Raw genomic sequence first — 13,724 nt, forward strand, 5'->3', positions numbered from 1 at the left:
ACACTGATGGGCACCTATCAGACGCCAATGATAGGCACTGGTAGGCGGCACGGATGAGGAGGCACTGATGGGCACTGACAGGCATCACTGATGAGCACTGAAAGGTAGCACTGATGGGCACTGATGAGGAGGCACTAATATACAGCACTGATGGGCACTGATATGTGGCACTGATATGCAGCACTGATGGGCACTGATAGGCGGCACTGATAGGCACTGATAGGTGACACGGATGGGCACTGACAGGTAGCACTTATGGGCACTGATAGGCAGCATGTATGGCCATTGATAGGCGGCACTGATGGGCACTGATAGACAGCAATGATAGGCACTAATAGGTGGCACTGATGGCCACTGATAGGTGGCACTGATGGGCACCACTAATGGGCACTGATAGATGGCACTGATAGGTGGCACTAATAGGTACTGACAGGCATCACTGATGAGCACTGAAAGGCAGCACTGATGGGCACTGACAGTCATCACTGATGGGCACTGATTGGCAGCATTGATGGGCACTGATAGGCATCACTCATGGGCACTACTGATGGGCACTGACAGTCATCACTGAGGGGCACTGAAGAGCAGCACTGATAAATAGGGCACTGATTATCAGTGTAGATGTCCTCACTGAGGAATGCTTATCATGCTGTCAGCATGAGGAGAGGAATGCCGATAACTGGCATTTCTTATTTACACTGTGATCAGCTGTGATTGGACACAGCTCATCACATGATAAAGAGCCTGCGTTATAGGCACTTTACCATGATCAGTGTTGCGCTGTGTCTGAGGGACACGGCACATCACTGATCGCCGCGCTGAGTGCACGAGCGGCCCATTTTGAAGGACGTAATGTGACATCCAGTCAGGATGGTAGAGCCACTGCCTGGCCATTATTCTGCTATAGGCCAGGTGGGAAGGTGTTAAAGATATCAAAAATTTGCTAAAAAGAAGGTGTTTGCAGAAACAGAGGTTTACCACCATCCCTAACACAATTTGTAAATTGTCCCCTTGGGACTTTAAAGGTAAACACAACATACTGTTTTGATTAAAACATTTTGCAACAAATTTTATTAATAAAAATCATAAAAATCATTAAAATAAAAGTATGAAAGGTTATAAAAATAAGTTACGGCTTATTATTTTATGGTATATGTAAAGCACTTTGGTCATTCATTCATCCTATTGTACATAAACATTATACATTCTCTGTTTTCACATTGATGGTCTCTTGATGAATGTGCCCCGTTATTTAACAGTTAATAAATGACACTACAATTTTGCATCTAAATACTTAAAAATATCTTTTATGGCTCAAAAAAAATTTTCAATTTTTTATAATGCTACATTCCAAAGTGCCTAGTCTTTTTTTTTTAAAATTAGTATTAGTATGCCCACTGTTTAATCTAATTTTCAAACACCTTATATAGTGTATTTTCATTGAGCACATATTTTCAGTAATTATTGTATTGTTTGCGTTAAAGCTGTTTTTTATATTGATTTACAATTGTACATTTTTCTGTTATTGCATTACATATGCAGACTTTTAATTTCCCCTCTGGTGGCTATTTGTATTTGTGTGCATTTATTAAGCTTCCCTGGCAGACAAGAAGACAACATCTAAAATCGTATCTACACAGAGATTCTGTAAAGCTGGCCATACATGGTTCAGTTTTTTTTTTTTATTCAGTCTGGGGGCTGAAAAAAAAACTGATTCCCTCATCCACACATTTGAGATAAATGGGGAAATCCTCCCCACTAAGCTAATGTATTCTGACAGCAGGGAGACTCCCCCGCTGTTAGAACATATAGATCAGTGCTGCACCCTTTTGCCTGCAGCACTGATCGAGTGGCTTTTATCTGACCGGGCGGTTGAATGGAAGTCAATTAGTAGATTGGTTTCTGTTTAACTGCAATGGTCACACATGTCTTGAAATTCAGCCAGTCCTTGCTGAACCTGCTGAAATTTCATTCCATGTATGGCCAGTTTTAGTTTCAGTGGTCAGACCTGACTGGTAGACTTGCACTGGGAAAGTAACAATCAAAATACAACCTTTTGAGGCAGGAAGAAGAGTTTGTGTATGTAATGCTAAAATATATTACATTCATGTACAGTAAATATATAAGTTAAATTCTACATAGAAAAGGTATTAAAAATACTATCACATGCTCATGTGCATATCATAAGGAAAGAAAAATTGCTTCTGTTAATATATACCACCATCTAGAGGAAGAAGAGATTGCTACTAACACAAAAATTTTAACACAAAATCATTTTATTTTTGTTCCTAGATGAAGATTGGGATTCTGTTGATCAAGAATATGGGGCAATTGATGTAGAAGGGTATGAACCAGGTTTGTAACCCCCCACAGTTTTATTTTTACTTGCTTTTATGTTTCCTCATAGCCTATAGCCTGACACACACTATGAAGTTTTCTTAGTTTAGCCCAGCGGGCAGAATGAAAAAAACTCAGGCGCTCACAAGAAGGTCTCTGTACTAGCTATGCGATGTTAGTACGATGATCCCCCCGCTTAGCTATTGTGTTCCAACAGGGGGACTGCCTCCCTGCCAGAACACACCGGTCAGCACTCGCAGCCATTGTCTTTGGGCGATGATCAGATGCCGATCGGCAGATGTCTTTTTGGCATGTCCATCCTACAGAAGCCTGGACGTTCGGCCAGTTTCTGTTGGACAGGCTGCCGTACACAAGGGGCAAACCAGACGATTTTCAATCCGTGTGTACCAGGCTTATGTCTGGCCAAAACATGTTTTGTAGTTTTGAAGAGAGTGGGGTTTTTATTCCTATCCAGGCCTTTGTTAAAGAGATTTTTTTCCCTGACCTACTATCCCAATGACAACAATATCACATGACAGGAAGTAGTGGAAAACCTAAAACAGCAACAAAAACAAATGAAAGATGCTCCTTTTTAGTAAAGTAGAAGAAGGGCAATATCTCTATCAGCTGTGTATTGCCATCTTTGTCTTTTATTTAGATTTTCCCTCACTTTGGAGAGATATCCTTACACTTGATGTTGTGTCTATGAGCAACAAGTGAAGGAAGATCTCCCTTATAGGGGCATGGATGGCAAAAAAAAAAAAAAACTGCCAAGGTTTTTTAATTTTTAACCTATTACCTACTGTACAGTATTAAAAAAAATGGCTTTGCATAAACTTTTTTTATGCATTCTTTATTTATATAAATGTTCAAATTATTCAAAAATAATAAAATCAGCCAATTATCCAAAAATAAGGTACATAAGATACTGGTATGCTTTATTCACCAAGCTAGGTAAGCATTCTCTACTCCTTTGGTAAAATCAACTAATATCTAGTGAGTAGGAGGCAGAGGGGTTGAATAACTGAACTAGCAAATAAGTGTGCTACTTACCTAGCTGTGTTCTTTTTTAATATACTGTATGCATGTCAACTTCCTCTTACCCAATTTGAAAAATGTATCCTTACAAACAGGAGAAAACCAGCAAACTGAAGAGACCGAGCAAGAAATCGAGCAGCAGTCAGGTAAGAGAACTAAATGAAAATTGTTCAATATGGGTACTTTAAATGTACACAGCAATGTAGGGCTGGATGGTGGTTTATGATATGGCAGTTTACATTCCTTATTTACAGTAACAAGGGATTACAGAGTATAATTCAGGGGAAGGCATCATTCTTAAGAAGCTTTAGATTTATATAGTTTTATATACAGAGACCATAACACGCTAAATGTCAGCTGGTTTTGTAGGTTCTCTTTCAAGTAAGTGTTTTTTTCGTCACCATGAGAGAGGTACATGAATAATTGTGTAGCACAAACTCAGAAGTAATTACATGTACCATAGGTTTTGGGCAGTGTTTTTTTTTTAATTAACTAATGCATTAAAAAGTAACTTTTTTGTTTAATTCCATGTACTGATCACTGCATGTGTTTCAATTTACAGAGGGAAGACCAAAGGTTAACCTCATTACGTTACCTTCCCCAGTCTATCGAAGTAAGCATATATAGGAAGAAATAAAACACATGCCTATGTTTTTTTATGTTTTTGCCAGGTGATGGTCCAGTATAGATCTCATGGAGTTTTGACAGAAGAGAATTATGAAATGTAAAGAATAGAAACACATCATGTTCCTTTAATATGCTCCTGCTTTTAAGATGCTTAGTGGTTGTAAAGCTGTAAGGTTTTTTACCTCAATGCAGTCTCTACATTAGGGTGAAAAAAACCTTCTGTGTCCAGGATCACAACCCTCCTTATACTTACCTGAGCCTGATCTCAGTCCAGCGCTGTGTATGAGAACAGCATCCCTCTCTGCTCTCTCCCACTTCACAGGGCAGATTGATAACAATGGGAGCCATTGGCTTCTGCTGCTGGAAATCAAATCCTATGACATGGGATTGGAAAGTCGGGGCGCAGCCCCACTGCCTGAGTCTACAGATGCAGGCAGTGGGGCTTGGGAGCAAACCTGCACAAGTACCCCCCTAAGCAAACAGCCTGCTGGGGGGGTGCTCAGAAGGGACAGGGGCCAGGAGTACCAGTGGGGGACCCCAGAAAAGGGGGATCTGGGCTGTTCTGTGCGAAAATATTGCACAGCGCAGGTATGTTTGACGTGTTTGTTATTTTAAAAAAAGGTTTAAAAATCACTTTAACAACACTGCCATTTGGATATTGGTATAAAAAAATGTTAAGCTATGCAGTACTCTATGCAGATACAAAAGGCTCAACCAATGCAGCTCTGTATTAATAAATTATTAAATGTATTTTTTTTTTTTAATGCAAGCATTGTGAGTATGTGAATTACACTTAGTATAACCCTATTACAGCCTCTGTACAGAAGAGTGGAAGAGGAAGAAGCAAAACAGGAGGTTGATTTAGCAAAGGCAACTAGTCTACGCTTTGGGACATCACACTTTGTAAAGGAATTTGCTCCAGAGCTTAGTAAATATGATATAGTGTCACTTTGCATAGAATAGCTAATCAAAGCCAAGCAAAGAAAATTACTGGACGATGGAAGTCAGCAGAGCCTCAATTCATTTACCAAGCTTTGGGTCTGCAATTCCAATCAGAAGCCTGATGAGCGCTCTGACAAAGCTGTTTGTACTACTTTTTGGAACAGTTGAAAAACTTCAGGATGTTGTTGGTAGTCTGCTTGTTAACATTATTTAACTCTATAAAAGACAGGACCAAGCAGCATGTTCAGTAAGCTGGAGGGTTATTGAAAATCAAAGTTCACGGTGGTTACAACGGTTTATGAATGCCTTGATGCACCATGTGCCTTATGACTAAGCGCTTTGGTGTGAAAATGGTAAACATGATCTTTGAATTTCTTTAAAAAGGCCTGATCTTCATATGTGGTACACGGCCTTGTCTTTTGAGGAGTTTTGCATTGTACTTCAGTAAGGCAAAGCTGTGAAATCAGCAGCTTTCCAGTGGTGGATGCAAGATTGCTCAGGCAGTAGCGGCTTTTTTTTACAGCATCATTAAAACTGAACAATAGGCAGATAGAAAAAGCAACCATTGAATGTAGCTCTGTCATCACTAGGCTTGCCACCTTTTCTTCAAGCTAAACCCGAATATTTTAGCGACCTGGGACACCTTTGGGTGCCCCAAGGACAGTAGGAATATGGTGCGCATAGTGTACCACAGCGAACAGTGGGTTTGGCCAAATTGCTGTTGCTGACATCATCGCCTCTGATGATTCAAGACCCGGACTGTCCGAGTGAATCCCGGGCAGGTGGTCATCCTAGTCATCACTAATAACACAATGTTATTTTTTAAATGCAGGCAACATAAGTACTCGAATTTGGCTTGGTATCAGCCTCTTACAGTCCACTATACAGCAGAGTTCACACAGGCAGAAGCAGCACAAGCAGACAATCATGTGTGCTTCAGTACAAGAGGCATACTGAAAAGAGGAAAAAGCATAAAGACAAACAGACAGACACAATAAATAGTGCTTCACCTTTCACTGTCTCAAGCTCAGGGTGGGTAGGGAACCTGTAAGGGAAAGTGAAACTGTAGCAGAGAAAGATCAGGTTCCCATGGCATATCTGGATGGACAGAAATGCAAATCTGGTTTGGCTGGTAAAACAATTTGGCTGTTTAACGCAACTTGCCTGGAGATGCTGTTTAAGGCAGTACAATAAATGTTTATTTGTGTGAATCTACAGGTCTGAATCCCTATCACAACATGAGGATTTGCAGCACTTTTGGAAACTATCATTTCAAGACCTTCGATGGTGACATCTTCCATTACCCTGGTCACTGCACCTACCGGCTTCTGTATCACTGCCAAACCAACTATGAGCAATTTCATGTCATGATTAGACGCGAAGTTCATAAAAACAACCCTATCATCGTTCATATTAGCATAAAATTGGAAGGCTATTCTGTTGAATTGGAGGAAAAACGTGTCACAGTGAATGAACAAGAGTAAGTTATTTAAAATGATTGCATTTTAAGTTACAGTTCAGAAATGCGTACAGGGTGTACAGTGTATCTGGTTAGTACTTCCATTATTTTCATTCAGGCAGTGCTGTACTGCACACAATCCATCGCACTCCCTGTTCTCTGTAGACTGGTGATCTTTGTGCCACATAAATAGAGCCTGATACAAAACACACAAAACAGCCACCAAACTCAAACATACCTTCAGAATTTGAAAGTAAATAGCGATAGCAAAAGCAGGGAGAGAGTGTTACACAGCACAAGATTCAGGAATTACACTCCTAGAAAACATTTGAGGTCATTTCTAGTAATTTCTAGATGAAAGGATGAGTGCGTGGTAATTGTACTAAACCACCCTTCTTTTCCCCAATGGGTTCCTATAACCAGCTACTTGAATATCTCAACTCTGATTCAAAAATAGAAAATGATCATCTGAATCCATGTTGAATTGGTTTAGACCACATTGTTTTGCCTTTAATAATCAAGCATAATTGTACCTTCCCAAAAAATATGGAAATCAAGTGAGTGTGGATCAACAATAAATGTTAATAATGTTAATACTAAAACTAAAATGCAATCAGTGCAACCTAAATCGTATAATATTGAAAAACTAAATAATAATAATATTTATGTTGCTGCCCAAACAGGTGATTTCACAATACCTTTTACAGCTCTAATATACCACAAGAATAGTGTAGTGCAACAATATATAATAAACAAAAATTATATAGTGCACATAAATAAGAAAAAAACAAAATGTGAAATCAGTCTCCAATAGCTATGACACAACTGAAACACTGTTGTGTGAATGGTGACTCAAAGTTCTTCACTCTTCATCTTGTGCCATAAGTGCCTCCACCCATAGGTGAAAAACATGCTCACCTCCTTATTAGACCTCATACTGTATATGAGTCAAAACATGTTCTTTACACCCTCCTAAAATGTATGCGTTAACTCTGTGACTCCTCTATGTCTTGGTCCAGATTCACACTTATCCCCCCTTTCCACAGTGCCCAGACATCATAGATTATGGGTAACATAAAACAAGAAAGCAAAACCATAGTGCTCTTTATTTCTCGCTTTATTTACGCTCAAAAAGATTATAAAAACGTACAGAATATAACAAAAAAAACAATCAGGCTCTAAATATCGATGATCATTGCTCACCACATGGACTTCCAAGATGGCCACCCAGTGACATCACGGGCACGGCTCCTTCCTCCTATACGTGTTACACCCTGTGATTGGGCTTCCTCAGTAGTACACTGTACTGTATCTATGGAAAAACAGCTTTGTCACCCTTGCGTTATGACTACAGAAAACCTTTCCCTGTCTTATTTCTAGGGCTTTTTTTCTCAAATAATAGGTGCTGGAACTCAACCACGACCCCCCAAAACCCCTCCCCCTACACACACCCACCAAATCACATCAAATAGTGGGTGTGGTCATATTTCACAAACAGTAGAAGGGTCTTAAAGGGGCATTAAATATCAGGATTGCATTACATACAGAGTGCAGAGTTCATGGGGGTTACACACAGAGTGCAGAGCTGTCACTTCTAAACACAGAAACCAGAGTTCTGTGTTTGCAAATGATTGTGGTGAGCAGGCACCAAAGGGTCTGAGCCAGAGGTGGTGGAACTGAGTTCCACCAATTTCCCCCTGAAAAAAAGCCCTGCTTATTTCCATACCATAACAGATAATTGTTGAACTGGGAACAATGCAAATGATACCGAGTGCAGCACAGGCAGAGCGAGAGTGCAATGAAGTTATCAGCTCACAATATTTATGGCAGGATCAACAGGCATTTCAGTAGTATATTTAACAGACCAAAAGGAAGCAAATAGAAGTACATTGTTAGGGTTTACATACATTTTAATGTTCCCCTGGGCCCTAGTAGGCTGCAGCAAATGGCCATTGCTCCCTGTGTGAGAACAGCAGTCTCTACGCCTCCCCGCATTCCTTGTCATTACTACAGATCTGTAATCAGAAGAGCTTCTCTGTAGCAAGCATTGCTAACTACAACACTGTAGTGATAAGAAGGCAGGTGGAGATGCTGTACAGAGACTGTTGCTCTGGCACAGAAAGCAGTGGTCCTTAGCTGTGGCCCCCTTTCTGCTATACGACTTTTTTTGCTGGGGCTAGAGAAATATTAGGAAAAATAAACAACAGTAAGAGCTAATTACAGGGCTGTAGTGATGATAAGGAAGGATGTCAGATGACTGAACGGAGACTGCTGCTTTTACACAGGGAGCAGCAGTCCTTTGCGGCAGCCCCCTTCCTGTCATAAGGGCTGTATCAACATTAGGAAAATATACAGCAGTGACCCTGTTAACATTTATCATTTAATCAACCCTATTTATCATTTTTTTGGGAAGCCACATTAGGCTTTAACAAGGGTATTTTCAGATTACTAATCCGTATAATTGTTTTACAGGGTGGACAGTCTGCCACACAGCATAGACAATATTCAAATCTCAAAGACTGGGACCTATGTGAGAATTTCCTCCAAAATTGGTTTTGAAATGATTTGGAATGAAGAAGATTCGCTTACGGTAATTAAAGAGATTTTCTTCAATGTGTCATTTTATTTAAATATATTCTCCTATGTGTAATTATGTGTCCCATTTACACATATGTCTCAGCATAGTTTTTCTTACACTTTGAATAAAAAGGTGTATGCTGTTTCTGAAAAGAAAAGTGTCTTGTTGCCTAAAACAGCAATTCAGATTTCAGCTGTCAGTAACAGCAGATTACAATACATCTACTAGGTTAGTGTTCTTTAAAGTGACTCTGCCACAGGGGCTGCCATTGTGCTAGTTGTCTGGCCCAGAACAAAGAATCAGAAAAGTGGCAGAATTCCTTACTATTCCATGTCAGTGGTTTAAACAGCAGTATCAGCATGACAGCTAGGAAACTAGCATTCTCAAATAGAGAGTTCCACAATCTCAGCCTCTATAGTCACTCATGAAGCGTCCCTTTAAGATCTTTAAAGAGCAATTCCATTCAATGAACAATTCTCCATTTTATTGGAGTTGAAGAAACTACAACCCCTTTGTTTCCAACATGGTATTGAAAGGGGTGCTATCTGTGTCCCTGGCCTGTGATTTTTCTGTATAATTCTAATGGGCATCTACTGCAGTTTTGTCTGCCCTTCACTTTCAGGCAAGCACACACAGCTGTACCAAGTGGCAGTAAACAATCAGATGACTCCACTTTAGAGAAATATTTTAGGCGATGTTCTTTAATACAGAGTTATTTAACATCCATTCCTTCTTTAGTCAATTATTTTATTTTGTTTAGGTGGAACTGAGTTCAACATTTGTTAACCAAACTTGTGGCCTCTGTGGTAATTTTGATGGTGTGAAAAATGAACTTGAATTTAACAGTAAGTAAAATTATGATTTTTTTTTAAATGCAGGCCACAATAACATTTATTGCTTTGTATGACACTATGCAAACCTTATTGTATTTTTTAGATGCTCCATTAAGTAATATTGAGTATGGAAACCTTCATAAAGTGCATGAGCCAGAAAAGACGTGCGAAGACTCCAAAGAGGAAGAAAGAGAAAAAATATGTCGTATAAATGTAAGTCTCTAGGATTCCTTACAGAGTGGTAACGTGATGACTTAAAGTACAACTAATGGATACTTTATGTCAGTCACAAAAAGTACCAAATTCAGTTACTTTGTGAAACTCAAGCATCATAAAGTAAACACAATCACCTTACCCCAGTTGAGCCAAATGCTCCTTTATTTGTGTCTCACATGTTCCCCCTCCCAGACACTGCAGCTCAGAGTGGAATGAACAGAAACAATGCTGCCAATCTAGAAAGCAGTGGGCAGGACTAGTTGGGGCCAGGTGATGACTGACAAGCTGCAAGCTTGTGAATGATCATTGACAATGCTGATAGCTGCACTCCCTGCAACATTTTTTCATCCTACTGTAGTGTAAACAGGCACAGCCTACATGAGAGTGCTCTGAATTCAGGAACAGTGTAGCATTGTTTCCACACAATCATGGGAATCTGCATTATGTGGACTTCACTGGCAGGCTCAGTAGGTATTTGTGAAACTTTTCAGAGGGGCTAAGAGAAAGCTGTAATGCCGTGTACACACGGGCGGACTTTTCGGCATCAAAGGTCCAACGGTCTTTCCAACGGACTTTCGACGGACTTTTGACAGACTTCCGACAGACTTTCGAATGAACGGACTTGGCTACACACCATCACACCAAAGTCCCACGGATTCGTACGTGATGACTTACGACCGGACTAAAATAAGGAAGTTGATAGCCAGTAGCCAATAGCTGCCCTAGCGTCGGTTTTTGTCCATCAGACTAGCATACAGACAAAAGGATTTTTCAACCGGACTCAAATCCGTTGGAAAGATTTGAAACATGTTTCAAATCTAAAGTCTGTCTGATTTTCAACCGAAAAGGTCCGTCGGAAGTCTGATGAAGCCCACACACGGTCGGATTGTCCGACGGATTTGTTCCGGCAGACGAGTTTGGTCGAAAAGTCCGCCCGTGTGTACATGGCATAAGTCTTGATGCATTTATAATAAAGCACTGAAGCAAGCAATTTTTTTGTAATGGGATGCCATAGTTCTACTTTTGAAAACAAAAGCAATATTAAAAACATGTCCAGTCACTGTCAGCCTGTAATAGTGCTTAGGTTTTACTTTGGTGTAAATACTGTGACCAGTACCACCCTATGTATCCTATACTACAGGGATATGCAATTAGCGAACCTCCAGCTGTTGCAGAACTACAAGTCCCATGAGGCATAGCAAGTCTCTGACAGCCACAAGCATGACACCCAGAGGCAGAGGCATGATGGGACTTGTAGTTTTGCAACAGCTGGAGGTCCGCTAATTGCATATCCCTGCTATACTATATCAGTTAATAAAAATGTTACTCTATTCCGGTGTCTCCCAACTAAAATGTAGAATGTAGCCCATTGTGATAGTGGATATTTACTCTATATATTGTGCTAAATGTGTTGCTAATTCCATCCAAATTAGCATTCAGGTATTCCATGTAATCCTTTCAGTTTTTTTTTTAAATACAAAGGACAAATCTGGTTCTAAAAAAATCCATCCAGATAGGATAGACATGTATTAACATCCAGAAAAGCTTTCAGGCCCATTCACATAAAACAATAGTGCTGGTTCAATTTTTCTGGTGCATTGGCAGTCCATTTAAAATAAATGGGCTGCCTTAACACAGAGCATGACATGCATCATAGCGCATGGTATTGTGTGTTCATTAATGCACTGTAATGCCACAGATACAGTATATGTAAATTGGCCCCAAAGTAAATACAGGCATACCCCACTGTTAAGTACACAATGGGGTTTATTTACTAAAGCTGGAAAGTGCAAAATCAGGCTCATTTCTGCATAGAAACCAATGAGCTTCTAACCTCAGTTTGTTCAATTAAGCTTTGGTAATAAAACCTGGAAGCTCATTGGTTTCTATGCAGAAGTGAGCCTGATTTTGCACTTTCCAGCTTTAGTAAATAAACTCCATTGTGTACTTAAAAGTGGGGTATGCCTTGTACATTTATATAAGCCTAGTACTGTTTTGTAACATAGCAAGTAACATAGGGGGTTATTTACGAAAGGCAAATCCACTTTACACTGCAAGTGCATTCGGAAGTGCAGTCGCTCTAAATCTAAAGGGTTGATTTGACATGAGGGGAAGCTCTGCTGATTTTATCATCCAATCATGTGCAAGCTAAAATGCTGTTTTTTATTTTCCTTGCATGTCCCCCTCGGATCTACAGCAACTTTACTTTCAAGTGCACTTGCAGTGCAAAGTGGATTTTCCTTTAGTAAATAACCCCCTTAGTGTGGAGGGGGATGCAAATTTAGGGGAAATGAACATGTAGGAAAGTGTGACAGATGATTTCTTAAAGTATTTTAAAATATGTACCCAGACATGCCACATGTGTTTATAGAATACTGTGAAGGCAGAGCATGCTATATCAACCTTCTTTCTATAATGTCACAGACACTCTGACCATCCCACCTGTGATAACATAGTGCATATTCATTCAGATTAATTGGGCAGATGACAGAGGCTTGTCTTTGTCAACTGCCTAGCTGTTACGATGATCCTCTGTTTCCAGTTCTTTGAGTTACTGACTCCCAAAGTCTGCGTAGTTAGGGCTAATTTACTAAAGGAATTGAGAATCTTCACTCAATGCATTGGGGGTTTTTTTACTAAAGGAAAATCCCCAAAAAATCCCCAAAAATGTGTCAAAAGCGTCCAATTTGTCCCCCGCAATATCGCAGTCCCGATAAAAATCGCAGATCACCGCCATTACTAGTAAAAAAATAAATAAAATATAATTATATAATATAAAAATGCCATAAATCAATCCCCTATTTTGTAGACACTATAACTTTTGCGCAAACCAATCAATATATGCTTATTGTGATCTTTTTTACCAAATATATGTAGAAGAATACATATCGGCCTAAACTGAGAACAAAATTTTTTTTTTAAAAGTGGGGTATTTATTATAGCAAAAAGAAAAAGATATTGAGGGTTATTTACTAAAGGAAAATCCACTTTGCACTGCAAGTGCACTTGGAAGTAAAGTCGCTGTAGATCCGAGGGGGACATGCAAGGAAAATAAAAAAACAGCATTTTAGCTTACACATGATTGGATGATAAAATCAGCAGAGCTTCCACTCATTTCAGATCTACCCCTTAGATTTAGAGCGACTGCACTTCCAAGTGCACTTTTAGTGGATTTGTCTTTGGTAAATAACCCCCATTGTGTGAATATTTACGTTAATTATCTGAAAAGCAAATTACGGTCCATTGGAATACGCAATCATGTGTAGATGAAATAAGGAAACAACAATTTGCTTTTTACATGACTGGATAATTGAAGTGACCATTCACTCCTTTAGTAAATCAGCCTCAGTAACTGCATCCTAACTACAGTTTGCAAAATGACAAGCCAACCACTGCAACCTCTACATTTCTCTAGAAAGGGTTTTATAAGTCCCCCTTAACACTTTTCTGTTCTGGTTTCTTGCACTAGTTAGGCAGGCTGTTAATTTCAATAAGCTGCCAGTGCCCTAAAAAAATAAAAAATGCACCTGCACCTTAATTTTCCTATTGTAGCAAAAGACTACAAATGGTTCTATGGCATCACTCTATTTTACTTTTTTATCAATACAAAGCTTAGCTTAGTTTAGTTTAGTAGCTTAGTTGTGGATTTGAAGCACCTCTTTATTTCTGTTAATACTGACTGTAGCCTGTAGCT

At 39.5% G+C, this 13,724-nt stretch overlaps 1 protein-coding gene across 4 annotated transcripts in view; it reads left to right on the plus strand.

The window, feature by feature from the left end:
- LOC141112196 (uncharacterized) overlaps positions 1-13,724 on the plus strand; it is an 85,935-nt gene that overhangs the window by 11,174 nt on the left and 61,037 nt on the right. For all 4 annotated transcript variants that reach the window (XM_073604785.1, XM_073604787.1, XM_073604786.1 and 1 more), the window contains exons 3-9: positions 2,293-2,355; positions 3,471-3,521; positions 3,938-3,988; positions 6,163-6,424; positions 8,876-8,993; positions 9,742-9,826; positions 9,918-10,027. In XM_073604785.1, the coding sequence (XP_073460886.1) occupies positions 2,293-2,355; positions 3,471-3,521; positions 3,938-3,988; positions 6,163-6,424; positions 8,876-8,993; positions 9,742-9,826; positions 9,918-10,027 (740 nt within the window). The remainder of the gene's footprint in view (positions 1-2,292; positions 2,356-3,470; positions 3,522-3,937; positions 3,989-6,162; positions 6,425-8,875; positions 8,994-9,741; positions 9,827-9,917; positions 10,028-13,724) is intronic.

The sequence above is a fragment of the Aquarana catesbeiana genome, linkage group LG11 (genome assembly GCF_042186555.1).
Source record: "Aquarana catesbeiana isolate 2022-GZ linkage group LG11, ASM4218655v1, whole genome shotgun sequence".
NCBI classification, from domain to species: domain Eukaryota; kingdom Metazoa; phylum Chordata; class Amphibia; order Anura; family Ranidae; genus Aquarana; species Aquarana catesbeiana.